We start from the raw sequence: 17699 nt of genomic DNA on the forward strand, positions 1-17699 counted from the left end.
TGTGGATTCTGAAAATCTGAAACAAATAGAAAATGCTGAAGATACTCAGCAGATTTGGCAGCATCTGATGAAAGAAACTGAGTTATTGCTTTGAATAAAATAATACTTCAGAGCCTTTCATAATTTCAGACTTATAGTAATATCAGTCTCAGCACAGTGTGGCTCGTAACATTAAATTTAGGAAAATGAAGGATTATTTAAAATTGGTTGAACATGGCTGTTCATAGTTGGTTACCCTCTTAAATTCATAACCTGACTACAATTTTAACTCATTCAAAATTCATTGGCTTTCAAAAATCAGATACCAGGTCGAGTTATACAGGAGTATTTTCAGAATGTTATGATTCAGATATCTAGCACTCTACCAACTATCAGGCATCACTCCATCCTGTTATGGTATGGGCTTGTCCTATAATGATATAAAGGGGATAAATGATTAAGACACAGTGGGTACTACAGGTGTTACAGCTGGTATACACAGGGGCTTGGTGTTGTGGTACTCCACAGGAGTGAGGAGGAGCACAAAGTTTTGTAGTATGAGAGGAAGGAAAGAATAATGAGAATGAGTAAGGACAAGTGTTTTATGTATCAGTGGGCATATCCAAACATAAACATTGATGAGAGGTGGGTGCAGTGGCATAGATAAGTGTGAAGTAGTTGAGGTCAAATTTTGCACTTAACCTGAGAGGTCATTACCTTCTTACAGCACAAAGCCCAGTCCTTGTTCTTGTTGTGAGGATCAGTCCACCAAACCCAAAATGATTGTAACTTGTTCAAAAAAGCACAAAATTCAGCATCATATGTGGTTGAACAAAATGAATTCAACTTTAAATCCACTTTTAATCAAATAACCTGATGAACAGTAGGAAATCAATTACTTATGGGACATTGTCAAAGGTACAGAAGATTGGAAGTTGCTCACTGCTTCAGGGTGCAAATGTCACTACTGAATTAATGCCATCCTAAATCTTATTTTGATTGAAAGTTGATGAGGGAAAACTATTTATTATTTCAATTGTTGGAAAATCCAGAATTTAGTGAATATATGCAAATTCAGACAGCTACCTGTATTTTATCGTTTCAACTTTTATTTCCCATCCATAGTTGCCATTTTGCTGTTATTGAGAATGTGGTAAGGAGCTGCCTTCTCTAAACATCACAGTCAATGGGGATTGGTAAACTCAAATTGCTGTGATTAAAAGTGGTCCTGGTTTTTGACCATCATTAGTGAAGGAACAGTGAAAAAGTGGCAAGACAAGGTGGTGTGTGGCTTAGAGGAGAACATGCAGCTGGTAATGTTGTTGTGAATCTGGTCTAGAAGATGCTGCCAAAGGACTCCTTGGGTATTGCTACACTGCATCTCGTCGATGCTACATACTGCTTTCACTTTGCATCAGTCATGGCGGGAATAAATTTTAGAGATTGTTTTATTAGCATCACATCCACAATTTGTTTTTTTTTGATAGCTGAGCATTTTCAGGATGAATTTCCTGAATGCATCCAGGAAAATTGAGAGCATTCCATTGCACTCCTGGTGTGTGCGCCTTGTAGGTGGTGGATAGGCTTTGGGGAGTCAGAAGATTGAATTATTGCTATAGCATTCCTAGCTTTCGATCTGCTCTTGTAGTCACAGTATTTATATAGCTGATCCAGTTTAGAATCTGGTCAGTGGTAACCTCCAGGGTGTTGATAGTGTGGGATTCAACAATGATAATCATAGATTCTTTACAGTGTTAAAAGAGCCCATTTGTCCCACCAAGTCTGCACTGACCCTCTGAAGAGCATCCCATCCAGACCTACCCCTATCACTGTAACCCCACATTCACCATGGTTAATCCACCTAGCCTGCACAAACCCTGGATGTACAGGGCAATTTAGCATGGCCAATCCATCTAACCTGCGCATCTTTGGACGGTGGGAGGAAACCAGAGCATCCAGCAGGAACTCTCTCAGATACAGGGACAACGTGCCAACTCCGCATAGTGACCCAGCAGTGCTCACCACTGTGCCACTGTGTTGCCATCTGTAATGCCAAGGAGTGTCAAAGGTTGAAGCTTAGTTTCTCATTTATTGGACATGGTCATTGTATAGCACTTGTTTTGTGTAAACGTTGCCTGTTGCATGTCAGCCCAAACCTGGATGTTATTCAAATGTTGTGGCTTATGGACACAGACTGTTCCATTAACAGAGGAGCCATGATTCAGTTATTTGATGCTGATTTGAAAGTTTGAATAATCAATAGTCAGAAATCATTCAGCATTTTTCAGTAATGTGAGTGATTAACAAATGTTTCTTTTGTCATAGGATTTGATAGGTATTTCAAGAGTCGGACTCTGGAGAATAACAGAAGAAACATTTGGTTTGCAGAGTTTTGGGAAGCAAATTTCAAGTGCAAGCTGAGCCGACACGGATTTAAACGAGGAAGTCATGTTAAAAAATGTACAGGTATTGTGTGACCTTTAACCTTTATTTATAAAGTGCTAATGTTCCATACTTCCTAGTTTCAAATATGAACCAACGTTACACTCCTGTAAACAGCTTGTTGCAATTAAATAAAAAGGACAGTTTGTGATAAAATTATTCAGCATTTAATTTTGCAAAAGAATTATTGCAAAGAAAATGTATTTATCTGAGAATGATTTACAATGACTTACCCAGAATGACAATTGCTGCTTCTGTGTTTAAGACTTTGTCTAAACTTTACCATATATCAATATTTCTCTCTATTATAGTGTTAGCACATTATTGTTTGATCAGTGAAATGATCTGTGACCTAAATGCTGTGCAAATGACATTTTTTAAAAAAAGATCGATTTATTAAAAAAATTAAGATTCAGATCAATCTTTACTGTGAATGTCTCAAAATTTCCGTATAATTACTTGCATTGATGACCACCAACTATAAAATGCCTTAGGATACTTTTCTAGGTTAATGATATTGAGCTGAGAATCATTTCACACATAAAGGATACACGTGAATCTGAACGTTCAAGTTTTAATCTAGTCAATCCACTTTTAAAAAGAAATTGCTCTCAGCCATTTATGTAAAATAAATCAAAATACATGCATCAGAGGTTTATTACATTTTTAGCATTGAATGAAATAAATAGGTTAAGGCAAAAGACAAAAAAAATGCAATTATATGAGGTGTTCATGCAATTAAAGAAATGATTGAAATCTAATAAATATACAGAAACTGAAATAAACCAGATTGATAAGCATTTGTAAAGAGAAGTTAGTGCTTTGTACATGAATCATTGTACAGCCTAAATTCAAAATCAATGATTTGTCAGTAAGGTTTGGATTTTCAGGGAATGCCAAGATAGTTGGCTAAAATAGAATTTCTTGTCTGACATAAATGCAAAATGAGGAAATCTATTTCCAGGCCTTTTCCAGGCATAAAGCTACGACTAATTTCGATAAATTCTTGTACACTGTTTACGTTTCAATGCAACAAAACATTTGTCCTTAATAAATGTTACTGACTGGTTGAACAATTTTTGGAATTGGGGAACAAATTTCTCACATTCTAATGCTGCGGAAAAATTGATCAACGTCATGCTGCCATATTGTTGAAATAACAGAATTAATCATTGGAATAAGAAAAGCAGCCAGTGTGAACATTGATATTAAATAGATTCTTTGGGTGGAAAACTGACATACACACACTTATGGTTCTATCAGCTGTGTGTAAGATTCAGTGCTGATATACCCAAGTTGCGTCCACAATTGTGTGCCCAATGAAGTAATGAAGTTGATTTTTCAGAACAGTACAATAATGAAGTTTTTAATAGTTTTTCTCTCATACCTACTACAGGCATTGCCTTTGAAGAGGTACTGTGCTGCAAGGTTGTGATAAAGTACGTACTTTTAGACGACGAGAATGCTTAATGATCGAAAAGAGATCAGTCCCATCAATTTGTTCCTTTGTAGCATATCCTTGAAGCCCTTGTTTCATCAGTTGTTGTGCTCACATAATGCTGAAAGCCAGCTCACCCAATTAAGAGAAAGAGAAAATTAGTGCCAGTCTGTGGGACCCCCAAACACTTAATCTAAGCCTTTATAGTTCTGGCTTCAGAAAAAATTAAAACAAACAGGGCAGAACTTGACTAGCCCTATGGGAACAGGCTGGGAGGTGGGAGGACAGTGAGTGATGTGCCTAATGTGTGGGGTTCTGGTTTAAACAGTCGGTTAATTTCTGATTTTTATAAGTGGCTCAAATCAGCACCAGATCCCTGCCTGTAGACACTGGACTTATTTAGGGAATGTGAAATGTAGACGGCAGTAGACAGGTGTTTCAGGGCGAAAGAATCTCTGCATTTATTTAAATACAAAAGGTAAGTATAATACAAGAAATTTGGGTAAATGCAATAAACTGGAAAATTGACACAATCAACGTACAGAGGATAGCAATACTATTAAATACACTTTTAGCTAGATTAAACACTAATAGAACCTAACAAAAACAATTTTAATAACAGGATCTTTAATCAGCTTTCTACCCTTGGGGTCCCAATGCACTCTGACCGCCTGCCTTTCGTTCCCTGCTAGCTAGGTTGGAACATTGAGGTCTCTGGAGTTTCAGCTCACCATTGAGGAAAACACGGTTTTGAATTATGCCCAGTTGCTGATGTTCTTGCTGTCAGTTCTGTTGGTTTGGAGCAGACCTGCATCTGGTAGTCCTCGTTTGGGAAGTTCTGATTGGCTTTGCCCTCTCAATTTTCTTTGCTGTAATGAGGTCCTTGGGTTGGCTTTCCTGTTCTTGGCTCTCAGTTCAGCCTCTGTGGTTCTCGGTTCCAAAACTGCTGGAGGAGCTGCTTGTACAGAAGCTTGTTGGAAAGGCTTTCTGAGAGCTAGTAGTTATATTGACTCTCTGACCTGTTATCTCCCCTCAAATCTGTAGTTTTCTTTAAACTTTCGATGTTCTCTTCTGAAGTTAATTGGCCTTCTGATCGTTAGAGTGTTTGTTAAAGGATTTCAATTGAAGTTCAATGTCTGGTATCTCTGACTGCATTGTTTAGCTCGAGATATAAAAATGGTCTCAAGCTAGAGGCTGTCAGATTTGTTGAGAGTTCTTTGAGAGAGGACGCACAAATTAACATTTCACGTTGAACAAATGGATCTCGACAACTATCTCTGTGTTTGTGTATTTTCACCAGAGTTCAGTCCAGCTGTCCCCTTTTAAATGTTTTGAAAAGTTCAGAGTGTCATCCAAGAATTTAGATGATGAGGATTTTGCTTGATTCTACAATGTCATCTCACTGTCATACCACTTTGTCAGCCTAGACCCAATTTGAAACCAAATGTATAAGCTCTAAAGTTCAGGCACCTGGTCTATCCCTGTTATGGCCCAATGAACTGTTGGCATACTGAGCCTGAGCAACGACGCAAGTGAAATTCTACTAATATTTGTCGAATCATAGCCCTTTTTGTGTCCAGCATTGGAATGCAAATTGTCATCTTTACTATTTTGGTGAAATATAAATTGTCTTACATTGCTAATTTTTACATTTTATATTCCGCTGTGCTTAACATATTGACGATTTTACCAGATCAACACTGTCAAATACATACACCTTCATATCTTTCTGTAGCTCACCTCCATCCTTTCTTCGAATTCTCAATACTTTCCTGAGACCTGCAATTATCATTTCTTGCCTCTGCATCCTCTGAATAGCAATAATATCTTGGTGATTAGGTAATAGAATTGCATACAGCATTCCAGATGGGGTCTGCAAAACACCTTGCAAAGCAACAATACAGCTTCATCTGATTTGCATTCAATTCATTATCTCTTCAATTCAGTACTGTATTTGATATTTTTACTGCAGCTGAGCATTTTACTGATGCCTTCCTAGATCTTTCCAGTATTGAGGATCTTATCCTAATTGGCATTTATACATTTAGCATATATGAATTTTTTTTTGGCTCTTTGCTGCCATGAATTCACTGAAGCACTGTGATTTATGTGTTCTGTGTATTGTGAATAATCCAGATACTTTTTGAAATTGTTTGTCCCTCATTATTTTTCTGAGTCCTGTTTTGTGATACTTAATTCATGAATCAAATTTTGGGTGCAACACTGAATATGAAAATACAAATACTGACACATACAGTGCTGAATGTATATTTTAAAAAAAAATAGAATAGTCATTTAAAGCTATTTTTCTATGCCAAAACAAATCCTTTTTTTAAGCTAAGGCACCTTTTATTCATCAGAAATTAAACTACTTCATCTTGGGCATTTTGCCTTTGCAGCCTTGAGGGAATAAGGATTAGTTGCACTTTGCAGTGGAAAATTCAAGATGTAGTACAATAGTACAGGCAATAACGTTGTGAATATTTTATCAGGCAGCTTCACAAATGGCCAATTACATTATAACAGTTCAAGATCAACATCCGTAGTATCCTGGTTCAGGTTCAGCAAATGTACATAAACAAATAAGCTTTCCACAGAGCCTCTGACAAACTGATGACAGTGGGAATGGTAGCTGTAAGAGATCCGCGCTATTTATTGCAAGGCAAAACAGCCTTCTTGATTAGCACCCCACCCTCTTCCATATTGCTCATAATCTTTCATACCTCATTTGGACAATTGTTGCCTTGATGTCAAGGGCAGTCACTCTTTTGGAGCAAGGCCAAAATGAGGTCCACTGCTGAATGGCCTTGGCAAAACCCAAATTTGACTTTGGTGAGCATGTTGCTCTCAGTAAGTGCTGGTTAATAGTACTGCCCATTGCACCTTCTGTTAATTATTGGTGATTGAAAGTGGACTGATGGTATGGTAATTAGATATATCCTGCTTCATGTGTACAGCATATATATGAACAGTTTTTCACATTGGCAGATGCTAGTGTTGTAGCTTTATTGGAATCGCTAAGCCAGGAGTGTGGCACTTCTGGAACACCAGCCTTCAGTACTAGACCAGCAATACGACAGGTTGTTGTCAGGTCTCGCGGCCCTGCTGTACCCAGTGCCTTGATCAGCACCCCATCCATTTCCATAATCCATTCATTGATGTCACGTGTAGTGAAGTACATTTTCTGAATACTGTCATACATGATGCTGGGGTTTCAGAATAAGGCTGTGGTAGATCATCCACATGGTATTTCTCACTGAAGATGCTTGCAAGTCCTTCAGAACTATCTTTTGTACTTGTGTCCTGGGCTATCGCATCAATGAGACTTGTGGAACCTGATGATCTGGTAAGTTGCTTTATTTTCCATCATTATTCGTAACTGGATGTGGGAAGTAAAATGCTTTGATCAGATCTATTGGTTGTTTGTATCACTTAACTTTCTTCAGCTTGTTGCTTCTGCTGTTGAGTATGCATGTAGCTCTAAATTGTATTTTCAGCAGGATGGCACCTTATTTTTGGTGCGCCATTTTTGGTGTTCCTGATGTGCTTTAGACTGTCTTCATGAAACTAGCGATGTTCCCCTGACTTGATTGTCACAGTAGAATGAGGGATATGCCTTATTTCATACAAATGACATGGGTAAAAAAAGGGTGAGGTTCTAATGGCAAAATACAGAGAGCTAGGAAGAAAGATAAAAAATCGGACCTCAAAGGTAGTGACCTCAGGGTTACTATCGGTGCCACGTGCTACTCAGAGGATAAATGACAGGATAAAGAGGACATTAGCTCTGATAATATGGAGTCTGAATGGATAGTGTTGAGAAATACCAAAGGGCAAAAATCATTAGTAGTGTCTTATATATACTCCCCAAACTGCAGTGGTGATGTCGAGAATGGCATTAAACAGGAAAGTAAGAGATGCATATGATAAGGGAATATTGGTGACTGTGGGTGATTTTAATCTGCGCATTGATTAGGCCAATCAAATCAGCCACAATGCCGTAGGAGAGGAATTTCTGGAGCATATACGGGATGGTTTTCTTGACGGATGTGTGGAGGAACCAACTAGAGAGAAGGCAGGATGCTGTGTAATGAGAAGGGAATCATTACCAATTTATCTGTGCGAGACTCCGTAAGAAAGAACGACCATAACATGATAGAATTTTTTATCAAGATGGAGTATGAGGTTGCTGATTTGGAGATTAGGGTGTTGAACCTTAATCGAGGAAACTACAAGGATAAGAGGCATAAGTTAGCCTTAATAGATTGGGGAGAGTGATTTAAATGGATGACAGTGAATTGACAATGGCAAGCGTTCAAGGAATGTGTGGGGAAACTGTAACACCTGTTTATTCCTGTCTGTCACAAAATGGGTAACAGGTCCAATTCATGGGTTACAAAGGAAATAAGAGAGAATAAACAATCCAAGGAAGAAGCATATAGATTGGCCAAAAAAATTAATAAACCTGAGGATTAGGAACAATTTAGAATTCAGCAAAGAAGGACCAAGAGATTGAATAAGAAGGGCAAAGTAGAGTATGAAAGTAAGCTTCCAGGGAACATAAAGACTGATACTAAGAGTTTTGAAAAGTACATGAAGACAAAAAGGTTGGTAAAGACAAATTTAGCCTACAGTCAGAAACAGGGGGATAAAGAAATGGTTGAGGAACTGAATACATACTTTGGTTCTGTCTTCACAAAAGATGTCATAAATCAGATACCACAATTTTTAGAGTCAATCAGAGGGAAGAATTGAGGGAAATCAACAATATTAGTAGAGAAACGGTGCTGAGAAAATTGTTGGGATTGAAGACCAATAAGTCCCCAGATCCTGACCATATATATCCCAGAGTTGTAAAGGAAATAGCTCTAAAAGTAATGGATGCATTGGTGTTCATCTTCTAGGATTCTATAGACTCTCGAACAGTCCCTGCAGATTGGACGTGGCTAATGTCACTCCAATATTTAAAAAGAGAGGTAGAAAGAATGCAGGAAATTATAGACCGGTGAGCCTAACATAAGTAGTGGGGAAAATTGTCAAATCCATTGTCAAGAATTTAATAGCAGAGCATTTAGAAAGCAGTGGCAGGATCAGACAGAGTCAGCACGGATTTATGAAGGGGAAATCATGCTTTACAGATCTGTTGGAATTCTATGAAGATGTAATGGGTAGGGTTGACAAGGAGGAGTCAGTTGATGTAGGATATGTAAAATACGTTTGACAAGGTCCCACATAAGACATTAAAGCACATTGGATTGGGGGAAGTGTATTGAAATGGATAGAAAACTGGTTGGTAGACAGGAAACTAAGAGTAGGAATTAATGGGTCCTTTTCAAATTGGCAGGCAGTAGTTAATGGGGTGCCACAGGAATTGGTGCTGGGACCCCAGCTATTCACAATATATAAACTAATGATTTGGATGAGGGAATAAAAATACCAAGTTGGGTGGGAGGGTGAACTGTGATGAGGATGTACATATCCTTCAGCATGATCTGGACAGGTTGGGTGAGTGAGCAAATCAATGGCCGATGCAATGTAATTTCGATAAATGTAAGGTTATTCACTTCGGAAGCGAAAATAAGAAGGCAGATTACTAGATGAAAGGCTGTAAATTGGGAGGGGAGAGTTTGCACCAGTACCTGGGTGTTCGTGGCACCAATCGCTGAAGGTAAGTATGCAGGTGCAGCAAGTGGTAAAGAAGGCAAATGGTATGTTGGCCTTCATTACGAGAGGTTTCGAATACAGGGTGTGTTGATGCAGTTGTACAGGGCCTTGGTGAGACGACACCTGGAATATTGTGTGCAACTTTGGTATCTTTTTCTGAGGAAGGATGCTGTTACTCTTGAGGGAGCACAGCAAAGTTTTACCAGGCTGATTCCGGGATGGCTGGTCTGATGTATGAGGAGAGATTTACTAGGTTGGTATTGTTTTCACTCGAGTTCAGATGAATGAGGGGGGCATCTCATAGAGGCTTATAAAATTCTAACAGAAGTAGACAAGATAGATTCAGGGCGGATGTTCCCGATGGTGGGAGTGTTCATAGTATGAGAATTCGGGGTAGACCACTTAGGCCAGACATCAAGAGATATTTCTTCACCCAAAGAGTGGTGATCCTGTGGAATTCATAGCCATAGTAAGTAATTGATGCCAAAACATTGAATGTATTCAACAGGCAACGAGATATAGCACTTGAGGTGAATGGGATCAAAGGTTATGGGGAGAAAGCAGGATTAGGCTGTTGAGTTGGGCAATCAGCCATGATTATGAAGAATGGTGGAGCTGGCTAAAAGGGCTGAATGCCTCCTTCTGCTCCTGTCTTCTGTGTTTCTATGCCAGGCTATATGGGTGTGGATTGTGGTCCAGCACTGCTCTGCTACTGTAAATAATCCACAGAACCTAAAGCATGCTCAGTGTTACGCTGCCTTTCTATTTTGAATCAATCCCATTTAGAATGATAGAGTATTGCACAATATGATGGATGGTATTCTCTGTGGAAAGATGGGACTTTGTCTCCGCAGACTGTGTTGATTTCACTCCTGCCTATACTGTAAAGGGCAGGCACATCAGTGAGAGATTGCTGATAGCAAGATCAAGCAAATTCTTCTCCCTAGTTGGTTCCCTCACCAGCTGCCACAGGCCAATTCTGGGAGGTTGTTGTTTCAGAATTTGGGTCATTAATAGTGTTAATGAGCACTCTTGGTAAGGGACATTGAGGTTCCCCACCCAGGGTACACTTTGTGCCCTTGCCACACTCAGTGTTTCTTCCAAATGACATTCAACATAGACAATTTCATCAGTTGAGGCAGGATGCTTGGTGGTAAGCAACTAGATGTTTAATTAATTATACTTGTTTGCTGCCTTTGGGAAGGGTCCAAATTTCAATTGAATCATTTCAGCCCAAGAACACTAACAGACATTGAGCTTAGAAGTTGGGATGCCATTTTGGGGTTGTACAGGATGTTGTAGAGGTGACTTTTGGAGTACTGTGGACAGTTCTGGCTGCCCTGCAATAGGAAAGTTATTGTTAAATTGGAGAAGGTTCAGAAAAGATTTACCAGGATGTTGCTGGGACTGGAGGGTTTCAATTGTAAGGGGAGACAGGATAGGCTGGGATTTTTCTCACTGGAGCGTAGGAAGTTGAGGGGTGACCTTACAGAGGTTTACAAAATCATGAGGGGCGTGGATAAAGTGAATGGTAAGTGCCTTTTCCCTAGGGTGGGGGATTTCAAAATCGGGAACACATTTTTAAGGTGTGAGGAGTAGGATTTAAAAGGGACCTGAAGGGCAACTTTTTCACACAAGATGGATTGTATGGGAGTTGAACTGCCAGAAGAAGTAGTAGACTCAGGTAGTTACAACATTTAAAAGACATTTGGACAGGTATATGAATAGGATTTAGAGGGATGCAGGCCAAATACATGTAAGTGGGATCAGTTTAGTTTGGGAAACTTGGTCAGTATGAATGAGTTGGACTGAAGGGTCTGTTTCCATGCTGTCTGACTCTGTGACTGTTTTGCAAGTTTTTAATTTTTTTTTGAGTTACTGACTATTGTATGCTAATCTACATCAGAAGTAATCCAATGATAGTTTTCTGATGAAGGGTCTAGGCCCGAAACGTCAGCTTTTGTGCTCCTCTGATGCTGCTTGGCCTGTTGTGTTCATCCAGCTCCACACTTTGTTATGTCAGATTCTCCAGCATCTGCAGTTCCCGTTATCTCTGATCATAGTTTTCTTTTGCCTTGCAATCATCAGGACTGACACAAATGAAATCAAACCTGGAAAGGGAATACCAATTTAGACAGTCTGAGGAGAGGGTGCTAATTAGTTGGACCATAATTGTCATGGAGATGAAACAGAAACTGTCAACTATCATTTGTGACTTTTCTTTAAAATACAAACTCGGGTAAAGCAAGTGAATTCTGATTGATCAGGGCATTGCCACGATTGATGATTAATCAGGGCATTGATCATTGTTCTTGGTGAAAAAGGTACAAGCTATATGCCCATCCTTTTGCCAACATAGAACAAAGCACCGAGTTTTCAAATAGCCAAGCTAAAAAGGCGCTTTACACATACTGCAAATCATTAATGTGAAATTAGTTTTATTACCAGTGTATTGCCAGCTATTTAGGCCATCTGTCTAAATGACTGATGGACTGTGTCACGCCTGGGTTTGCAAACCTGAGACCACCATGTAAAGCATTAGATATTTTATATTTAGGAGCTTTGTGTATACATGGTGCATCACACCATGAGTCTGACTGATAATTGTGTTTTCCTTTTAAAAGGTAGTTCGTAGCAGAGTCAGGATTATTCGATTAATGTTGTCTTATAGCCGAATCACACATAATGTTGGACAGGGTGATCTTAAGCCAAAATGAATGAGTACAATCAGCATGCTGCCTATTGGGAATGTTCAAGTGGTGTGTTGTTTAATGTAGTCTTTGACTAGTTCCCTGCCCAGAAGTGACCTTGATTGATAGGTTTAACATTGACTTGGACATGGAGGACTCCAAAACATACCATTGGACCAGGCACAGCTTGTGCATCTGATCCTTCAGGATAATGAGTAGAGTGTTTCCTGACTCTGCAGGTCGTTCTGTGGAGAGAGATGAGAGAAGCAGTGCTGTAAGGATACCTTCTATCTCCAAAAGCCACCCTTCTTTTCCTGAAGTTATCAGGTTGTCTGAGCCATGGAAAATGTAGCAAGCCTCAGCTAAGTCTGCACTAGAGGTTTCTTCTGATGTTGCTAGCTTCTTTAAAATATCTGCTAGGAGTAGGATGCTTACACATTCCTTGTCCGATCTCCATTAAAACTGAAATTTGATGGATAAAAGATGGGACAAAAACAAATTGCTGAAAAGACTCAGGAGGTCTGGCAGCTTCTATGGAGAGAATTCTGAGTTAAGATTTTGGGTCCAGTGACTGTTCATCAGAACTGATCATCTGCAGTTCTTTTTTATTTAGACATGAAATGGGTTGGGTTTGACATTTTCAATATTTAACCTTTGACCGGACATCATCCTGTCATTTTCAGGTATTAAATAACTGATCTTTATTATTATCTTCTGATTTCATGGGCAGCACGGTGGTTCAGTAGGTAGCACCGCAGCCTCACAGTGCCAGGGACCTGGGTTCGATTCCAGCTTCGGGCAACTGTCTGTGTGGAGTTTGCACATTCTCCCCGTGTCTGTGTGGGTTTCCACCGGGTGTTCAAGTTTCCTCACACAGTCCAAAGATATGCAGGCTAGGTGGATTGGCCGTGTTAAATTGCCCATAGTATTCAGGGGTGTGTGGGTTATAGGGGGATGGGTCTGGGTAGGATGCTTCAAGGGCGGTGGGGACTTGTTGGGCTGAAGGGCCTGTTTCCACACTGTAGGGAATATAGTCTAATCTAATTTCATTGTTAATAGGTTTCAAAATGTCAACTTGCATCTCTCAATCTGAAATTTCAAGAATATACTCAAATATTACTAAACATATTTTTCATATAATGTAGCTGCCTATACTTTCCAGAAAGTACTTTGCTTTCATTTAGTCTCTGTTTTTATATACAGCCATACAGTTGTGCAGTTTTATTGCCAAAACAGAAAACAGTGGAGCAAGTTTAATAGGTTGTCCTGTAGACATTTTGTTTAATCTCTGTATACAGAGTTAATCTCATTGAGAGATAACTACAGTGAGATTTGGCCTGGAGATACATTTGACTTGAGAGGTGTACAAAATAATTGCCTCTTTGCTTCATCTTTGAGCTGTTGTTCGGATGAAAGTTTCAGACACAAGCCAAATGCCATCTTTGAAATGAATAGCTTTCAGAAAGCCCAAGTGGCCGACATTTTACCTCAAACTATTAAGATTGCTTTTGGAGTTCCAAAGAATCTTACTTAAGTTGGTATATCTGGCACAGATTAACATTTCAATCGTCCTTGTGAGCTAGACATTACTCAAAAACAAGAGTGCCTTACTGTGCGCCTGAACTAAATATCTAGAGCATGAATTTAAGTAGAAGATTTCCAATTGCAGGAAAGTACACCATCAAAGGAATTAGACAATCCTAATTTAAAAAAAAGAATTCTGAATGTTTGAAACCAGAAACAAAAATAGAAATTATCGGAAAAGCTCAGCATCAGTGGACAGAAAGCAGAGTTCATGTCCTAGGCCCAGAGCTCTTCTTCAGAAGAGATTTTCCATTAATTTAGAAAAGGTGAACATAAATGTTCATAACAAGGTTAACTTTGCGCGTATAACCATTTTAGCCTTTTTTTTTATTCCTGAAGTCCACAATTCTCTTAAATCACACTGGATTTTGGACATCATTGACAATCTTCACTGTCAGCTAACTTACAATGCAGTGCTGTTAACATATAAGCTTTGAGGAATTAGGATAATGTATCTTGGAGAAGAGGAAGTGAATGTTCTTTGCAATGGCAGCTTGATGGTTTTGTATTTAATTCAATTATGGAATGTTCATCAGTGTATCTGCTTCAATGTGTTTGGCTGTTTGATTTAAAATGTAAAATAATTTCCCAAAATTGTTTCTATGCATTTGTGATTTATAACTATTTTAATATAATTGGAGAGAATTATGCACTGATTTTCACTCTGTTCCAGAACTCATGTATTCTGAAGCTGACACTTAATATATTCTTCATAAACTGGTTCACAGTTGACACAGAGTGGGAGCAGCACAGCTGGATAGTGGCCCAGAGACTGACCAACTTCTTCTGATGCTTTTATTTTGATTTGATCACTTTTTTTTCCAGTGAACACTTTCAATTGCATTAAATAATCCCTTATTGTGCAGTCTACAGGTGTAATTCGACAGACAGGGTGATTCAAGCTGTTGATTTTTTTTTAGTTCTAGGTGGACTCTTTACATATCTCTGATGCTTAACCTATATATTTATGGTTGGAAAGACAGATTTGTCAGAATGATGTTTGCATTTTCCTGATTTTACTGAAGAATCCAAAGCTTGTACCTAAAATGGTGCCATGGTTGGCGATTTGGAAAATCGTTACTATGCTCATTTGAGTACATGTGACAACAAAGCTAAATCAATTGAATATGCACCATTGATAATCATTCTAATCTGTCCATCTGCAGCAAATCTCACCATCTCTGGAGATGGACCTTCAAGGCACAGTAATTTATAAAAGATGATATCCACGCAGGTTTTGTTATTTGTGAGATTCTGGAATAATTGCTTAAGTGGATAGATTTAAGCATGAATGTTTATTGATGTGTCACTTGAGACAAAGCCACTACAACAGTCATTCCACAAAGGAACAAAATCTAGGCCTCTTATGCTTTGTATGGTACTATTGTTTACTTTATTACATCCTGTCATTTTTTGTGTTCCGATTATGTTCCAGGTATTTTCTTATTCTTATTCAAACTAACTTGATGTTAGCAGCTGGTGCTGTGCAGAGTTTAATGGCATCATGGTTAGGTTGAGTAAAAGATCTCAATGTTGGACACTGTTTAATAGTAAACTATTTTTCTAAATGCCCTAGTAAATTATCATTACTAGGATCAAATTCTTTTGTAAACTGTATACAATCAAAATATGACCTGAGTGTCATAATATTTTCAGTATTTGCTGACTGATTGTGAGAAATGGATAGTGAGGCCCATTGATGACCCATTGAATGTAACTTCTATAGGAATAGATCTTTCCTGTACGGACTGAACATTCATTACCTCAGGCATACAAGAACAGTTCAGAGTGGGATTTGAACTCATAGATGAAAAGCATGAAAGGGTTAGAAAGAATGCCAGATCAACAGACTTACAAAACGAATCCTCAATAAATTTCCATTTTTAATGACAGTGGTTTTGAGGTTCTTTGAGTAGTGCAGCTGGTCTGTGATAAATGAGGATTCGATCTTAATATTGTCACCGTCACTGAATCATGATGTTATCTGGGTGATTTGTCAAGACTTAAAGAAAATCAGCAGCTAAAAACAGGTGATGATATGGAGGTCTAGCAGCTAAGTACTAGTTCTAGCACTTTTTGTGCTGAGGGATGCTCTACAGCTTGGGGAGGTTGTTGCCAACACAGTGGAGAAAGATCACCATCTAAGGTCTTTGTGAAGTTTAATGGGAGTACATTCAGTTATTGCACTCACAAGACCCTCTCCCCAACGCCAATGCCCCCACCCCTCCCCAGTGTACCCCAAAGTGTACAATAAGAAGTTTCTTTGGTTGTTTCTTGGATAGAGTTAAACTTCAGTTTTTTGTGTTGGTTTCTTATGCTACTGTACAGAGTTGAACAGCTTTATTGAGTATATAGTTGAAAATATCTTTATGAATAAAGTATATTTTTTGAAATAAAAAATATTCTAACACTGCTTGTAGGCCATAAGGAGCCAGAGTGCTTTCTCTGTCTCTCGAGGAAAGTCTTCTGCAGCAACTAATAATCCTCCTCTTCAATTCAGTCATGTTTCCTGGTTCTTCATAATTATGGATATGACTTGCTAGTGCCATTTGCTAACATCCTCTTCCAAAAATCAATCAATGTTGTTTCCCAGTCCTCACTCCAAAACAGTGATACAACCTCCACCAACTCCCAATCTTTCCCTTTTGCTGACTCTTGTCTCCAGTGGCTCTTGCCTACACCCTACCATTATTGGCTTCATTGTATGCTGACCTCCAGCCTGTCAATCTAGGTATGTGGCTGATCAGTTCTATTATTGAAAATAAAAATGCAGTCCTGCTGTTAAAGAGGACCTACAGCTTTCACAGAATTTCCAGATTTCACTGTCACAAACACCCCACTCTGCCCTTACCCAAACCCTTATAAATCGGATCATGTTTTAAATTTGTTTACAGCTCATCAAATGATTAACAAAGGTGTTTTATTGTGAAAAAATGAATTGGTTCAATTCTTTGTAATGTTTAATAGATTATTGCATGAATAATTTTAATCAACTTCTATGAATTTTAAAAAAGGCAGGCAGTGAGCATTATTATTGAAAGATCTTTGCTCATGACAACAGCCATAACTGTTGATTAAGAGCATTCATACCTAGGAGCAATCTTGCAATGATACCATGCAGTTGCACATTTTTAGGTATGAATGAACAGTGTAGGTAGAGTTAGAGCACTCCAGAGTTTGGAACTCTACACCAGACTAGGTTATAACATGAACATGAACACATGAAGAAGGTTGATTAGTCCTTAACTGTTGTAACTACAAGTTAGAGCTTGGTGTATCTGTGATTGCCACGTACAGTAGTACTTTAAGATTAATATATCATAAATGATGTTGAGGTCTAGCCTGAAGACAGTCCTTGAATTTGCCATACTCTCGACTAATCTGTAAATAATCTGAATTTCTAGTGTAGCATTAAACCAAGCAATGAAAGAGTAACTCCACTGAAGAATGCCATTCAGTCAAACAGGAGTTATCCACTCTTGCAAGTCACTGAGTAGGTTGTGGATATATTTCAGTGTCAGAGTGTGGATGTGCTGGTATTGGACTGGGTGGACAAAGTCAAAAGTCACACGATGCCAAATTATAGTTCTACAGGTTTATTTGAAAACACACAAGCTTTCACAGCACAGCCCCTTCGTCAGATGAAATGAGAGGGCAGGGCACACAGGCACACAGTTTATAGGCAGAGAGATCAAAGGATCATACAACTGGTGTGACTGGGGTGTCAAATGTTAGGTTTCTGTAGGTGACTAAGAGTGTTAGGGAGTGAGTAAAGTATTTATAAAGTCAGTGTCAGTGCTGTGCTGTCATGGCAATCGGGCAGAGACATAGGAATATACAAAAGGTGACATCTCAGGTTAGACACAGAATTGTAAGGCTTTGTTTAGAATCTGTTTCAGACT

The 17699-nt window shown here is 38.8% G+C and overlaps 1 protein-coding gene across 5 annotated transcripts in view; it reads left to right on the top strand.

The window, feature by feature from the left end:
• LOC125462997 (metabotropic glutamate receptor 4-like) overlaps positions 1–17699 on the top strand; it is a 1119827-nt gene that overhangs the window by 495211 nt on the left and 606917 nt on the right. For all 5 annotated transcript variants that reach the window (XM_048553588.2, XM_048553586.2, XM_048553589.2 and 2 more), the window contains exon 6: positions 2305–2445. In XM_048553588.2, the coding sequence (XP_048409545.1) occupies positions 2305–2445 (141 nt within the window). The remainder of the gene's footprint in view (positions 1–2304; positions 2446–17699) is intronic.

This window comes from Stegostoma tigrinum, chromosome 21 (genome assembly GCF_030684315.1).
Source record: "Stegostoma tigrinum isolate sSteTig4 chromosome 21, sSteTig4.hap1, whole genome shotgun sequence".
In the NCBI taxonomy this organism is placed as follows: domain Eukaryota; kingdom Metazoa; phylum Chordata; class Chondrichthyes; order Orectolobiformes; family Stegostomatidae; genus Stegostoma; species Stegostoma tigrinum.